Here is a 16,369-nt window from a genome sequence, read left to right on the forward strand (position 1 = left end):
TCTGGGTGGCCTCCTTCTACCTAGCTAATTGCTAGTGCCGTCCAATTCTTAGCATAGTTTGCGGCATAGAGGCCAGCATTCACTCGTTAACCTTAAAGAGACTGCTACAGCTAAAATAATACTTCATTCATTAAAAAAAATATAGATTTAAATAATCAACAAAATGACACAAATTATCATCTAAACATGCATTTCTTTCAATATTCAATACACGCAGGTCGAGCCGTTTTTATTTGACCCAACAGCCTCAGCGAGAGCTGACATGATTGTCGGCCCTCTTGCTGCTACAGGTACCCCAAAACATCACCAAAAATGAGAAGAATGTTGCTGGTTATTCGCTTTGAATCACCGTCGTTGGTTTTATCCTTGTGTGAAGAAAGTGTTTGTTTCTCCTTTATGTCTGGATTAGATAAGCGTCCTCGTTAAGAAAAATGGGGTCCCCCCTCTTCCCCTGCTTCCCTCACCTCACACGGTGCTAAAAATGAGGTGTGAGTCATCACATGCGGCACATTTCATCTCCTTGGCAACAGGGAAGCTTGATTCTTTCCTTCTGTTTTTAGGGCCATGCCCCACTATCGACACTTTCCTCTTGTGGGGCTTTTAGGGAGACTTTAGCTCTGTTGGAGTTCAACATCCTCTCTACTTTTTCATTACAGGTTAGTGCCAAAGTCTACCAGCTTCGTATTGAAGGATTTTATACCATCGAATACAAATTACATTTAATGCAAAAGATATTCACTGGTTGGGCTGTGGTGTGATGTCAGGGCACCCTGGTGGAAAATGTTGTTTACAGGAACGGCGGGAACGGGACGTAAGGCTGATAAGATAATCGGCACATCTAGACGCAGAAAGGCCCTGATGACGTAGAAACGCTCGGTGTTGTTTTGAGTATTCCAGACATCGCGACGCTCTTCGACGAGATGGTCAAGCCCAGGGGGGGCTTCCTTGGCACGCCCATGGGAGGAGTCGGCACGCCATTATGCGGGGAGAAGATGGCCAATAGGAGAAAGCTAAAGGACTTGAGAAAAAGGCTTCACAGAGACTCAAACGTCGCTAATTCTGCCGTTTTCGATGAAGTACAATTAGTTAAATTGTTAATAAAATTAAATCTGCCCCCATGTGGAAATGTCAGCTTTCCTGTTCATCTTTTCCCTCAAGATTGCGCCCATAAATTGTTGGGTGAATGTAGGTTGTTTGGTTAATAGAGTCAGATAACTTATTTGAACAATTTGGTAAACAGTTTATTTTGATAATAATTCCCAACAATTCGCATTACCTGATTCCCAACTTGTTATTACTATGTTATTACCATGTTGTAATTATAGGCAATAGGGTTCAAATAGGCTCAGCCAACCCCAGAAACATGCACATTTCTGAGAAAATTACAATGACCTATTATAGTGATTTAATGTCAGAACACAAGCTACTTTGGAGGAGCTTCCTGGGACCGCAAGCACCACGTTGAGGACCCCTGCGGTACCTAGTGTTGGACTGGTTTTATCGCACCTGCCCCTTTAAGATACTTTTGGTTTTATTCACTCTTCTCTATTTCCTGGGTCCTCGATGGCCGCATGTCCTGCATGATTTTTGGAGGTTTCTTTTCTTCAACTCAGGTAATTTTGAGCTTGGAATCACATGTAGTGGAGGAGAGAAACCTCAAAAACAAGGCAGGACATCGAGGACTAGAGTACCCGGGTCTGTTCTAGATAGCCAGCCATGACACATCCAACGATTGTCCTCCAACCTGAACCCAAAGCTTCACTTTATTGCTTTGCTTTTTTTCCCCCATCTTACTTTTCTTTTCCAATTTTTTTTCTTTCTTTTCAGTAGTGGAGCAGCGGCACACTTCCAAACGTGTTTTTAATTTCCGCCGCCACCCCAGACAACCTCTGGAATTGGAGAGAAATGGAACTTCTGTGAATAATATCAGATTTGGGGGATGCCAGGGGGAAGAGTCGGACAAAAGGGCAGGAGTTTTATTTAGTACAAAGGAATCGGTAACTTTTTTCAGTTTCTCACTTCTTCTTTGCCATTATGAGGATTTTGTTGTCTCTTTCCTTGTCCTCTTTCTTATCCCCTTTATCCTCTTCCGTCCTTTTTTTGATGCTTTTTTAAAAAAAAAATCCTCTCTCTCCACTTTCTACTCCAAAATGAAAGCAGTCCATTGCAGTGAGTGCATTTCAAGGGGAACTAACGCTGACTAATTTCCCTTTTCCCCATTTATTATCTTTGGGATAAAACAGCAAATGAAATACCCGCTAGGTGCAGTTTGTCCTTTATTTGCTGACGGGGTATTTTCAATTTTGTTTCGTTGCTGCAGAATAGCGCACAAAATTATTTCACATCATCCGTCAACATGTATTTACTGACATCTTTTTACCTATTACACTTTGGCATTTTTGCCCAATTTTCCTAGCAATGTTATACATCTTTGCTGATTTTGAAGTTCAAAATTTGTATGTGTTCCCCCATTTCCCCCATTTTTTGCCTTAAAAAAAGGAAAATTGAAGTAAAAGGGAAAAAAAAGGGAAAAATTAGCATACCTGTGAACCTCCACAGCTCCATGCCCTTACCAACTGTGTTATTTTCCCTTCAAAATACAAAATAATCTTACACCATATTTTTTTTTTCAAACGTGTTTATGTAGTTTAATATGTTATATTGTACATGTGTTTCGTTATATCATATATATTGTTAATGTTGCCCGACATGAATGAGGTTTATTATCAAAAAAGTTCAAAAATGAAGTCGCTTGGACGTTCGCTGTAGAAGTAAAAAATACATGCAAATATAATTAAGTAGCATAATACATTTTCTGGGCAGCACGGCGGCGCAGTGGTTAGCGCTTGTGCTGCAGAGTTCATGTTATGGGAACCTGTCGTGGGTTCAAATCCAGCTCCAGACTTCCTGTGCGGAGTTTGTATGTTCTCCCCGTGCTTGCGTGGGTTTCCTCCGGGCACTCCGGTTTCCTCCCACATTCCAAAAACATGCATTTCAGGTGAATTGGCCGGTCCAAATTGTCCCTAAGTGTGAATGAGCGAGTGAGTTGTCTGTCCCCGTGTGCCCTGCGATTGGTTGGCAACCAGTTCAGGGTGTCCCCTGCCCACTGCCTGGAGATGGCTGGGATGGGCAGCAGCCCCCCCCCCCCGCGACCCTAATGAGGATAAGCGGTACGGCTAATGAGATGAGATACATTTTCTCATTCAAATTATAAATTCATTTTCTGCATTAAATTATTGTTGGTAATATACTGATTAAAGGGATAACCACAAACCTGTCTTTTTTCATTTACTCATTTTATACTTCATTTTTTTCTTTATACAACATAATAATTCGTTGAGCCGAAAAAGCTGGTTTTCTAAAAAGAGACGGACTTCCTTTCATTACATCAAACCGCTCGCTTCGTTTGCAACAAAAAAAACGATACCGAGATAGAGGCTTCCGCGGCGAACTCGTTTGACTCAATTGATTTGCTGTTTCGTGATAGTCGGTATATACCGGATGGTACCTATCATTGACAAATTTGCGTTTTTCCGTACAGATTTTCTCGTATGTCGTACACGTCTTCAAATGCATAAAAAACTTACTTTGTACGGCAAAACTGTACAGGTTGACAGGTATGCATTAGCAACGAGCGTGCTATTATCTAAGTATGTTTGCTTTAGTTATGGGAAACAGAACCTTTATCATTTTTTGGAAAGTGAGAATAATGATTGATTGACATCTCACAAATGAATCTGTTCTTGAATTTAGCACTTCTTGCAAATTGAAGCGCTAATCATGTCTGAGCATGTCAACTGCAGGGAGCAAGAATGAAATAATACGTAGATGATTCGTGTGAAAAGCTGTGTGTTCGCTAATGCTGGCGCTAAGCTAGGACTGGTGAATATCGTCTTGCCTATTCAAAACTCGATTGTGCCAAGTGATGAAGGGTGTGGTCTTAGCTCACGGCTGATGCTAATCCTGGCATCAGGTATATACAACTGTGAAGACCTCAAGAGGTTTGTTTCAAATATTTAAATTCAGTTTGCCTGATTAAAGAATGTTTCATTCTTAGCGTCTCATGCTTCATTAACACCAACAGTGTCGGGCGCGTTAGCTCGCCACTCACACGCAGCTCTCGTCCCCGCCCGATGTTTTTGCGTCAAATTCCTGGCGGGGGAAGGCAAAATCTGGTTGGCTGACGGAGGCGTAGGCAATGGGGGGAATGGTGTTGACCAGGATGATCCTTAGCGGCTTGTTAACGGGCTGCGCGTAGCGGCAACACAGGTAGCGGCGGAAGGCGGCGCGGTAGGTCCGGTTAAAGAGCGTGTAGACTAGCGGGTTGACCGCCGACGACAGGTAGCCCACCCACACAAAAACCTTAAGCAGACCTCCTGTAGCTGGGCACGACGGGCACGTCGCCGCTAGCACATTAGTGACAAAAAACGGGCACCACATGACCACGAACAGGAAGAAGACCACACCCAGCACCTTGGACGCCTTACGCTCGTTGCTAACCGATTGCGACGCCCAACCGCCCGGCAGGAAGCCTAGTGTGGAGGCGGCAGCGGCGGCAGTGCCCCGCCTGGGCCGGAGTTCCCGTCGTAGTGCCCGCACGGTCAGGAAGTAGCTAACAGCCATGATGGCGAGCGGCAGGAAGAAGGCGGCGAAGGAGCCGGCCAATACGAATCCGGCGTCCGTTAGCAGGCAGCTCCCGTCCGCGCTCAAAACCCACGAGCGCTGACGAAGGCCCAGAACTGGTATGGGGGCCGCGATGCCTGACAAAAGAGGAAAATTGTTAGGACATGGGTCTAGCATGCTAGCAGGAAGATACATACAAGTGAGCTAGCCGGAAGATGGAAGCTAGGTAACAAGCCAGCCGGAAGTTGGAAGCTAGTTAGCGAGCTAGCTGGAAGATGGAAACTAGCTAATGAGCTAGCCTGAAGATGGACGCTAGCTTGTGAGCTAGCCAAAACATGGAAGCTAGCTAGTGAGCAAGCTAGAGATAGAAGCTAGCTAGCAAGCTAGCTAGTGAGCAAGCTAGAGGTAGTGAGGGAGCTTTAAGATAGAAGCTAGCTATTGGTTTTGTCTACTTGCACACCGTTGTTGACTGCAACATGATGATGCAATTTTTTTTTCTGTATATTTGTAAGAAATTTTATCTTTTTTTACTGTGTTTTGTGTGGAAGGCAAAGCTGATGCACAAGAGCTTCTCACTCTTATGTGTTAACTTGTAAGCTAATGACAGCAACACACTATACAGGATTTCATTTGTGTATTGCTGCATAAAATGTTTTTGGCTTTGCAGTGTTCTGTGTGAAAAGAAGTGGCAGGCAACTGTGCATCAGCACAATGGTTTTTTTTTCTCGCTTGCTGTGTTGACTTGTTGACCACAACACACCAATACAGATTATTATTGTCTCACTGTGTGAAATCCTAGCTGACTTTGCTGTGTTCTGAATGAAAGACAGAGTCAGGTTCTTGTGAAACAGCACGCTGCTTCTTCTCACTTGTGTTGACTGCGACACGCTGAAGCAGGGGTTTCTTTATGTATTTCTGTGCGAAATGCTATCTGGCTTTGCTGTGTTTTGTGCTAAAGGCAAAGATAGAATTTAGTTATTGTTTTTTGGGGTTGTAAAGTGAACCAACTGCAAACTTCCTAATGCTATATTTGGTATTCCGGGTTTCAGGTTTAAATAGTTCAGAGATTATTTATTCATTTTTTGACACAGAATTCTATTTATTGCAAGAAAGCTAATACTATTCTCATCAATACTAATAGTTAGCATATTTGTTCGGGTTTGCTTTTGAAGGGCCTGAAGATGTGTGAGTGCGCGCCACGCTAGCTAGCTAGCACTCACCGGCAGAGACTGTCCAGACGGCAGCGATCTTGAAGCGGGCTTTGGCGCGTGAGCGTAAGCGTCCGTGGCCAATGGGATTGCGGATAGCCAGGTAGCGGTCCAATGAAATGGCGCACAGGTGCATGATGGAGGCGGTAGAGAAGAGAACGTCCAAGTAGATCCACGCCGGGCACAGCCACCATGCCAAAGGCCACACCCAATCTTGGAAAATCACATACAATTTCTTTTTAAAAATCGACACATGCTAACATGTTAGCAGCGCGCTGGCCTCCGCACAAATACAACATTATTTTCACTTTCATCATCTTGAGTTCAAAAACGTCTTTGTTCGTAGTAACATTTGTTGGCCCGGAGAGGGATGGGAGCCACAAGGCTGTCCTTGCCCAAGGAAGTGGTTCCCCTACTACGACACAAGTGGTTAATGGATCCACCCACCCGCCAGACTTATATTATTTGGTTTGTGTGTATGGCTAACTGGCTTTGCTGTGTTCTGTGTAAAATGCAGAGCCAGACTCCTATGAATCAGCACAAAACCTTTGTCTTGACCTGAAAGTTGGTGTTGACAACAACATGCCAACGCAGGATTTTCTTTTTTTGCCTGTGTGAAATGTTAGCGGTCTCTGCTGTGTTCTGTGTAAAATGCAGAGCCAGGCTCTCATGAATCAGCACAAAACTTTTTTATACTTGTGTTGACCTGAAAGTTGGTGTTGACAACAACATGCCAATCCAGGGTTTTATCTATGCATCTCTGTTTGAAATGCTATCTGGCTTCATTTTACTCTGTGTGAAAGGGCTCTTAGATATCGGCATGATACTACTCCCCGCTTACCAGCTCAGTAGCCTAGATGGTAGAGCGCCCGCTTTGAGACTGGGAGGTCGCTGGTTCGCCCCTCGGCCGAGTCATACCTAACTAAGACTTATAACATTGGTAAAAATGGCGGCGCCCTCTGTTGGCTGCGGCTGCATCTGCTCGCTACAACGGGTCAGGTGTATCGACATTTCGTTCTGTGTACATTGTTACAAAGAATGACAATACAAAGGAAATTATTATTATTATTATTATTGTTAATTCAACGCCAATTAGGGTTGGGTAGGGTTACTTTAACTGGATTACTTTTAATTACTTTTGGATTACTCCAATACCAAATATGCTAATAAAAGACAAAAGAAACTCAATATGAATAAAATTATGACTCACAACACGTGGTAAGCTTTCTCTCCTGGCTTTGATCTTTGGCAAAACTAACATAAAATGCGACAGAAACAAAATGAAAATAAATCCAAACAGCTTGCCAACATCATTTTTGCCGTTCCATGTATTCCGTTACTCCCCAAGCCTGCACAAAATTGAGTAATTTTATTCATATTTAGTTTCTTTTGTCTTTTATTAGCATATTTGATATTGGAGTCATCCAAAAGTAATTGAAAGTAATCCAGTCAAAGTAACCCTACCCAACACTGACGCCAATGCAGGGTTTCCTTTCTTTATCTGTGTGAAATGCTATCTTGGTTGGCTGTGGTCTGTGTGAAAGGCAGAGCCAGGCTCTTTTGACCACCACAGCATCCACACCCAATCTGAAAACTACAAGAAAAATCAAGGGACACATGCTAACGACATGCTAGCCTACGCAGACGTACAATATTAATCTCACGTTCATTAGCTTCCGTTGGTACTACTCTTTCATTTAGGCTATCTGTTCTACTAATATTTTATTTTAAGGCCTCGTCATCACCGCGGTGCGTCATCCTTCAACTCTTCTATAGATAACATCACCCGGTCTGCTTACTTTCACCTGCGCTCCATCAACCGTCTTCGCCCCTCCCACACCCCCTGCACCCCTTCCATTCTCCTCCACATCCTTGTCACCTCACGCCTCGACTACTGCATTTCCCTCTTCGACGCTCTACTTCATAAGTCCCTCCATTAACTTCAGATGGTCCATAACTCTGCTGCCCTCATCACCAAAACCCCCTCTCGCCATCACGCCACCCTTGTCTTCAGCAACTCCACTGGCTCCCAATAAACCATAGAATTATCTACAAAATCCTTCTTTACACCAACATGGCCATCAAAAACCTTGACCCCAAATGTATCGTTTACCAAATTGTTCGAATTACTTATCTGACTCCATTAACCAAACACAATCTACATTCACCCAACAATTTATGCGCGCTCGTTTCTTTTTGTGAAAAGACGGACAAGAGACCGGCATTTCCACACGGGGGCAGATTTATTTTCTTAATCAAATTAACTAAGTGAACTCCATCGAATTAGCCGAATTATTGTCGCTCGAGTCTTCGTCGAGCCTCGTTCTCACCCGATCTTCTCCGACCTTTTATCGACCCACGTCTCTCCGCCAACTGGTGTGCCGGCTCCTCCCATGGGCTTGCCAGGAACTCCCCCTCACCTCGATGTCTGAAATGGTCAAAACATCCCCGAGCGTTTCCACGTCATCAGGGCTTTGTTCTCCAAACATCGCCTGCCGTCCCCCGTCATCAGGGCCCGTCTCCGTCGTCGGATGTGCTGATTATCTTATCAGCCCTTTTCCTAGTTCCTGATGTTTCTGTAAACATCATTCTTCACAAGGTTGCAATGACCTGCCCCACAGCTCAGCCAGTGAATATCTTTTGCATTAAATGTAATTTGTATTTGATCGTACAAAATCCCTTATAGTTAAATGTATAAAATCCTTCACACGCATCCCCTACCCTCGATATCTTCCTCCTCCCAGCATCTCACTACACCCGCTGCCTGTCTCAGCTCCATGGGGAGCAGAGCTTTCAGAGGCTCTCCCCCCCAACTCTGAAACTCATTACCGCCTGACCTCTAGAATTCGGTCCCCCTGTCCGACTTCAAACCCGGATTTCAAACCCACCTCTTCTGACTTGCCTATTCATAATCATCTGTTTCACATACCCACCCCCTTTTTAACTGTATTTTGTCTTTATTTGGTATTTATTACTTGCTTGATTTATTCTTGTTTTAATGTGCCATAAAACAGGCCTTGAATTATCGGTCAAAATGTCAAAATTGGTTGGCACTTATATCTTTCATGTTATGTCCATTTAGATCCAGTTAGTGTTCTCACATTTTTGGTAGGGATGTGTGGTTGAGCTTGCCTTAGAGAACCTTTTGATACCGACTTCATTTCTGGAAATCATTTTCTAAAATCTCAATTCATGTTATGTTCTGTTTGAGCTGGTTGATGTTAGAACATTATTTTGTTGAATGTGTGCCCCCTTGTGTTGTCATGTTTTCTTTAGTTAGAACCAGTTGTTATTCCACCATGGGCTGTCTTATTTACTTTTATGTTTTGTACATTCAATCTCGCTTGTGATTCAACATGATGTAGCAAGGATGTGTCATTAAGCACGTGTTGTCATAGTTTTGATCTCTTTGAATTTTGAAGTTCCTTGGAATCTTCCTTTTTCTGTTTCCATCCATTAACCGATTCTGACCACTTCTCTGGAAACAATTTCCCAAAATGTGATTCTTGTTTTGTTCTGTTGGAGCTGGTTGGTGTTGGAACATTATTTCATTGATCTATCCGTGCGGGCATTTGTTCCCTGCAGCCTGCACCCTCGTTCTTTCATGTTTAGTTTTGTTAGAACTATTTAGCATCCCGACATATTCTGTGTTGGCTTTTTCATGTTTTGTTCATTTACATCTATTCAGTCATTCAGGATGATGTAGTCTGTGTTGTTGTAGCTTTGAGATCTTTGAATTCTGAAGTTCCTTGTTCTGTTTCTCTACACTATGTGATATTGAATCATTTTCTGGAAATAAATAATTTCTTAAAAATGGATTAATGTTTTGTTCTGTTGGAGCTGGTTGGTGTTGGAACATTATTTCATAGATCTATTCGTGTGGTAATGTCTTTCCTGCATCCTGCACCCTCATCCTTTCATGTTGAGTTTGGTTAAAAAGAGTTAGAATCCCGACATAATTCTGTGTTTTGTTCATTTAGATCTATTCAGACATTCAACATGATGTAGTCTGTGTTGTTGTAGCTTTGAGGTCTTTCTTTATCTTGCTGCTTAGACTTCGCACGCTTCACACATCTACCTGCACGGCAACCACGCTTCTGTTTTCTGTCCTTACGGCGCCGTTGTCGTCGTTTATTATGAAGAATAGCTGTCCACAAGGATACCGGATCTCTTTGAAGTTCGCTCGGTATATCATAGGCGGTATAAAAAGTGCCCGAAAAGTCGAAATTTAGACGCCCACCCAACCGAATAAGTTCGTCCCTACTGTAAGTGTTTTTGGCCACACATGTGTCCAAAAGTGAAAGCAAAAGAGACAAGAGAACGGCAATAAATAGAAGATTAGCTGGAGAGCAACTAGCCGCATGCATGCATCCATGCGCCGCCATGTCGAAATAAATGAATTCTGAAGTTTCTTGTTCCGTACACTATTTGATACCGAATCATTTTATGGAAATAATTTCCCAAGATATCCATTAATATTTTGTTCTGTAAAAGCTGGTTGGTTTTGGAACATTATTTAATTGATCTATCCATGCGTTAATGTGTTCCCTGCGTCCTCATCTTTTAATGTTTTGTTTAGTTAGAACTAGTTCTTATTTTTCCAGATCCTGTGTCTTTCCTCGCATGTGTATTTCCATCTATATCTAGTTGGTGATGAAAATAATGTAAGGATTTTTATTTGAGTCTAAGATGCCATAGCTTTCATGTCTGTGAGATCCTAGTAAACATCCCTGTTCTGTTTCTCTACATTATCTGATACTGACTCCTTCTCTGGAAATAAATGTTTCTAAAATCTTAATTCATGTTTTTTTTTTTGTTAGAGCTGGTTGGCGTTGCAATATTATGTGTACCCGGTAGTTGTTCTACCTATCCATGAGTATGTTCCCTGTGTCATCATTCTTTCATGTTATTTCTTTATACTTGCTAGTTAGTAGTCAAATGGCATCGATGTATACTTACTTTCATGTTGTGTTCATTTAGATCTATTTTTCTGAAATTTCCTTGTTCTGTTTTGGTACCTTAACCAATACTGACTCCTATTCTCAAAAGAAATCGTTTTCTAAAATACCATTTAATGATTTGTTCTGTCAGGGGTGAATCTTTTTTTTTGTTATTTCAATGTGTGAATGTGTTTACTGTGGCTAAGTAATTTTATGTTTAGTATAGTTAGAAGTGGTTGGTATTCCACCATATTTGGCAAGCGGGCTATTTTCCTTTCCTTGGAATACTCCTAGATGGTACTTTGTGTGATTTTAAAGAAATTTGGGAGGGAGTTCTTTTAAAAAAAAAGCCCCAATTCAAAAGTAATGACATTAAAAAGCTACGACGCTAAATTTGAGGTCAGAATAGAATAAAGAGAAAGTGCTCACCGTAGAGGACAATCACCATAGAAATGGGCATAACCAACATGGCCAGGAGCATGTCTGCCACGGCCAAAGACATAAGGAAGTAGCTTGTTGCGTTCTGCAGTTTCTTCTCCAACGAAACCGCCAGGATGACCAGGATGTTGCCGGTCACAGTCATGCCGATAACCACCAGGATCAGCAATGCCATCCAGTTTTTTCCCACATGGTCTTGGCAAGACCGGACCTCAGACCCGTTCTCTATGTAGGAACAGTTGGCAAAGTTTTGGTCTGGGACCAGGAGGTTCTGCCAGGTGGACTCGTTGCTGCCACCAAAATGGTTCATGGTACTGGTAGCATCTCACAATTTGGATAACTGGCCCACTTTAGCTCACCCAAATCCTGCTGGACACCTGATGAAGACCACTGTCCCATTTTTGGGCCATTGGCAGAAAAACGTCTTTGAGGACTGGAGCCAAAACCCTTATTGAATATTCTCATGCCAGTTTAAATGATCCATTTTAAGACCCTGGCCGTTTTGTAGTCCCTCCAGACGAACCGGATCTCAATCACCAACTGTAATCCAGAGTTTTTAATTGACTTTGGGGATTTCCTACCTTGTAGTCTGGATGCTCATTCGACTACTGAAGACTTTGCCAAACATAATCTACCAAAACCTGAAATATTGTTTCAGAGGCTTCTGGACCGAAGGTTTTGGATGCTGCAGGAACGGAAAGGCGATTCCGAGAGCCGGAATGAATTTCAGCTTGCTGTCTCCTTCTCTGTTGTGCTCTGTACTGGGAGCTCCCCCTCCTCCTGAGGCCTCCCTCACTTCCTCGCTCTATTTTACTCGCCGTCATCCAGCGGGCCGACATCGTCGGCAAAGTCCTCAGCTTTAAAACGTCCATTTGGTGATCTTGCCGTTAAAAGTTGCTCTGTGATGGACGCAAAAACCAAGAAAACCTGAGCACTTTAATTTGTTTCATGAAAAAACTGTGTCTTAGATCACCAATGATCCCTCAAAGCAGACTTGGGGCTTGCAGGTTCCATCCGTCACATAAAATCCTCTGCAACAGAACTGCTCTTTGCCCTTCTGGAGACACCAAAGTCTTTTGGGGGTCTTCATTCCGTTGTAACCTTGCAACTGTTTTTTAAATAAAAGATTCAAACGAAAAGATTTAGGGTTGTCCTTTGAATGTCAAGTCAGGGTGGAGGAAGGTGGTAGTCCAACAAACTGTCAAGATCTGGATCATTTCTCCCCCTAGAACAGGGGTGTCCCGCATTTTTTGGAGGTTTCTCTTTTTTGACTCAGGTGATGCAAATTTTCAGGTTCTTAGCAAGCTGTGTGGGAGCTTAGTAACAATCCAGGTAATTGGAATCAACATGAGGGGAGTGCTTGGAGATCACCCATCTGCGCCTAATCCTCTCGGTGGGTAGAAGTTTAGGATTGGCACTTAAATGTACATCTGCTTCATCAGTTCTCTAAAATATGAGCAAAACTTGACTATAATTGACTAGAAAATTTTATAGATAAACATAAATTGATTAATGAAAAACAATATGGTTTTAGAGCAAACAGATCAGCAACAATGGCTGTTATTGATGCCGTAGAGTGTCAGGAACCAGGACGGACTCTCAGATCCAATAGCATTTGTTTCAAAGGAGTTTTTATTGGAAAGAGTTGTTGGAGCTGGCTTGTGACGCCGGCGCTTGTCGGTCATCAACCTCCTTGGGATGAATGGCAGCTCCGTGACAGGTAAGTGGAAGGTACAGCTTAGCAGGTAAGTCGATGGCCAAGGCGGGAGAGCAGGTCGAAAAACGTGGGACGGAAACAGGTCAAAAACAGAAGGCAGGCATGAATCAGGCAAGAGGAGTCGTAGGTACTTTGTAGTCTGGAGAAACACACAGTGATACAAAAAGTACGATCTGACGTCCATCTCTGGACGCAGACCGCTTAAAAGAAGAACGTCAGACAATCAGGAAGTGCGCTCCAGCGCGCCAAACGATTGCCCCAGGTGACTTCACTTAGGCAATCACGAGATAGAGGAAATCACCCATAGCATTAAAAAAGAGATACACAGTTGGGTTATTTATTGACTTAAAAAAGCATTTGATACCATTAATCATAATATACTATTAAAAAAACTGGAAAGATATGGCATCAGGGGCGTGGCTTTGCAATGGATTCAAAGTTATTTGACGGGAAAGAAGCAATATGTGAAGCAAATGGGAGAGTTGTCATCTTAATACTTACACCTCTGTAGTGGAGTACCACAGGGTTCTATTCTGGGTCCAGAGTTATTTAATTTATATATCAAAACTGTTAAACATACTAACATTTTCTATTTAAATGATAATTATATTTGTTTAGCTACCTGTATTAATCGTGAATTAATGAAACTAAAAGTATGGATGGATATGAATAAATTAACTTTAAATTTAAATAAAACCAAAGTTATATTTATTGGTCATCGCAAGGCAAATCAAGATTTAGAAGTAAAAATGGAAGGTGCTGCAATAGACACTGTATCAGAAATTAAGTTTTTAGGGGTCATAATAGACAATAAATTTAAGCTGGAAAACACACATCAGACACATACAAAGTAAAGTATCTAAAAGCATTTCAATAATTGATAACGCCAAATTCCTTTTAAACTACAATGCATCGTATTTATTATATTGTTCTCTAGTTCTGACATACTTAACATATTGTGCAGAAGTCTGGGGCAATAATTACAAAAGTTCACTACAGCCCCTTTTTATCTTCCAAAAACGTGCAATTAGAACCATACAGGGTATGATATCAAGATCATACTAATATTTTATTCCTGCAGTCCAAATGATTAAAATTGGATGATTTAGTATTTTTTTCACTTCACAACTGCTATTTAAGGTCAACAAAAACATAGTGCCAGAAAACATCTAAAAATTATTCACTTGGAAAGAGGGAAGTTATAACTTAAGGGGCTGTAGTAAATTCAGAATCCCAATGGTGAGAATCACCAGGAAAAGTATGTGTGTGTCTGTGTGTGGAGTCAAGCTTTGGAACGGCTCGCAAGACGAGATCAAACAATGTTCAAATATTCACGTGTTTAAATTTAAATATTCTTTTTTTTTTTTGGACTCAACTGTTTTTTGGCATTTTCTCTGGAAATAATTCAAATGTATCTTCTCTTTTGCTTCCCAGAGTATACAATTTCAAAATAATGCTTTATTTCATGAGTTAATTTTACTAGAGGCCACTAACCCGGGGGGAGTGGATGGCGAGTGACCACCTGCGCCTAATCAGTGTCCAAACCTGCCTCTCATTTTTCTAACGCCTTATATTGACTACCATGGTCACATTAGGTTTTTATCGAATTTTCAGCTGTTGGTGTGGCAGCGGGTCTTTGAGCTGGACTTCCTGCTGCTATGCTACACCAGCCCCACATCCTGCCTCAGTCCTTGCCACATTTTCGTCCAAAATCAGACTCAATTTAATTCAAAAAATGAGTGATACAATTTGTTTTTTTGTCAAAAAGTCAAAAACTTTTTTTTAACTCTCTCTTACACTTGACAGAAAAACGCCCAAAGAGCATTAAGGTTTTTGCCAGTTGTTTTGCATTTGTGTCATTTACCACTCTCCTGAAATTCCCTCCTTCATGAATTATGTTTGATTTATCTCCCATGATATTTATGAAAATAAATGATGTAATTATGAGAATCATATCAGCCAAGAAAATCAAAGCCTGCTCTCTGCCCAGTCAGTCTGCAGGACATTGCTGGCTCGTGACATTATGCCATAACATTTATGTTAATGATTTATGTCCCCTTTTTACCAAACACCCCTCCTTTTTAGAATATTGCGTTATCGCTCAGGAATGCAGACTACATTTGTAAATCATTATTTCATAACTCCACTGGCGGGTCACAAAAATTAATTCATGAAAAATGTACGGTCCGGTTGGAATAACAAGAACGCACATAATTGCATTCATAAATCACTATCCCATCACCCATTTGCATAAAAATGACAAGTCATATATCAATCACAACTATTAAAAGGATGTCAAAACGTTAGGCATTTCAGTTACTCATAAATCATCATTTCAACTCAATTGTATGAATATAATGGGTCATAAATCCATTGTAATCCATAAAGGAATAGCTGTAATCTTAGGAATGAAAAGAATGCCATAACCACATTCAAAATCACAATTTCATATCTCAATAACAGACTACACATAAATCATAATATAGAAAGGAATTCAAGGAATTTAAGAAATTTTATGATTTCATATACATGTAAATCACAATCCTATAACGCATTGGCACAAATATAACGGGTCATAAATCAACCACAATATATAAAGAAATGTTAGGAATGCCACAAACAGATACAAATCACAGTTACAAATCACAATTCTGTCACTAATTTGCAGTAATATGAGAGGTCATAAATCAATAATAGTTCATAAAGGAATGATAGGAAAGCCAAGGTTGCATAGAATTCCAGTTCAAATTCATGTATCCATCACTTATTTGCATAAATATGAAGGGTGATAAATCTATTATAATTCATAGATGAATGTCAGGAATATTAGTAAATCCATCAGTGCATGTAATTACAGTCATAAATCTTCATTGAATTACTTTTTGGGAGGTTGATGATTATAAAACAATATAACTTGACAGGTGTATGACCATTTTGACCAAAACTGAATTATATCTCCAGAGGCTTATGTCTATCGAACGGTCTGTGTGTGGAGTTGAGTTTCAACGAGTCACACAAGGTCATAAACTTCCACAATTATTTGTCATCCTGCCCCCTCCGAGGGTCTCCAAATACCATGTGTCAATCTAACGCCTCATGTGACTCATCTTCTTATGTGTGTGTGAGTGTGTGCGCAAGTTGCCACGGCAACACGGACCCCGGCAACCGACCGAGACCTTGGACTGGGACAAATGTTAGGGGATGCTGCGTCTGAGGATGAGGGCGTTGCCACGGCTACCGCGACACCCGCATCGCATCATGGACCACTTGGGGGTCCGGCGAGATCTTAGAGTACCTGAAAAACCTGGTCCAGATCTCAGCACCTACAATGCGTGTCCTGCTTTGTCATAGAGAAAAGGGTGGGCAAACTAGGGCCTGCGGGCCACGTGCGACCCATCAGGCTCTTTAATTTGGCCCGCCGAACAAAAATGGGCAAACTATAA

The 16,369-nt window shown here is 41.6% G+C and overlaps 1 protein-coding gene across 1 annotated transcript; it reads right to left on the reverse strand.

The window, feature by feature from the left end:
- Positions 1 to 1,332: 1,332 nt before the first annotated feature.
- LOC148352895 (5-hydroxytryptamine receptor 2A-like) lies at positions 1,333 to 11,945 on the reverse strand. The gene is made up of 3 exons (XM_088353052.1): positions 11,201 to 11,945; positions 5,844 to 6,044; positions 1,333 to 4,760 (listed from the first exon to the last, which is right to left on the reverse strand). Exons 1-3 carry the CDS (start codon positions 11,517 to 11,519, stop codon positions 4,108 to 4,110), a joined length of 1,173 nt encoding a protein of 390 aa, XP_088209178.1. The 5' UTR covers positions 11,520 to 11,945; the 3' UTR covers positions 1,333 to 4,107.
- Between the last annotated feature and the right edge of the window lie 4,424 nt (positions 11,946 to 16,369).

Source organism: Urocampus carinirostris, chromosome 14 (genome assembly GCF_059441175.1).
Source record: "Urocampus carinirostris isolate Australia breed hairy pipefish chromosome 14, RoL_Ucar_1.0, whole genome shotgun sequence".
NCBI classification, from domain to species: Eukaryota; Metazoa; Chordata; class Actinopteri; order Syngnathiformes; family Syngnathidae; genus Urocampus; species Urocampus carinirostris.

Excerpts from the sequence above, each read along its gene's own strand:
- LOC148352895 (XM_088353052.1), bottom strand. The coding sequence starts at position 11,519 with ATGAACCATTTTGGTGGCAGCAACGAGTCCACCTGGCAGAACCTCCTG. Across the intron at positions 6,045-11,200 it reads TATGGTGATTGTCCTCTACG|ATTGGGTGTGGCCTTTGGCA; the intron begins GTGAGCACTTTC and ends TGATTTTCCAAG. Across the intron at positions 4,761-5,843 it reads CGTCTGGACAGTCTCTGCCG|GCATCGCGGCCCCCATACCA; the intron begins GTGAGTGCTAGC and ends CTCTTTTGTCAG.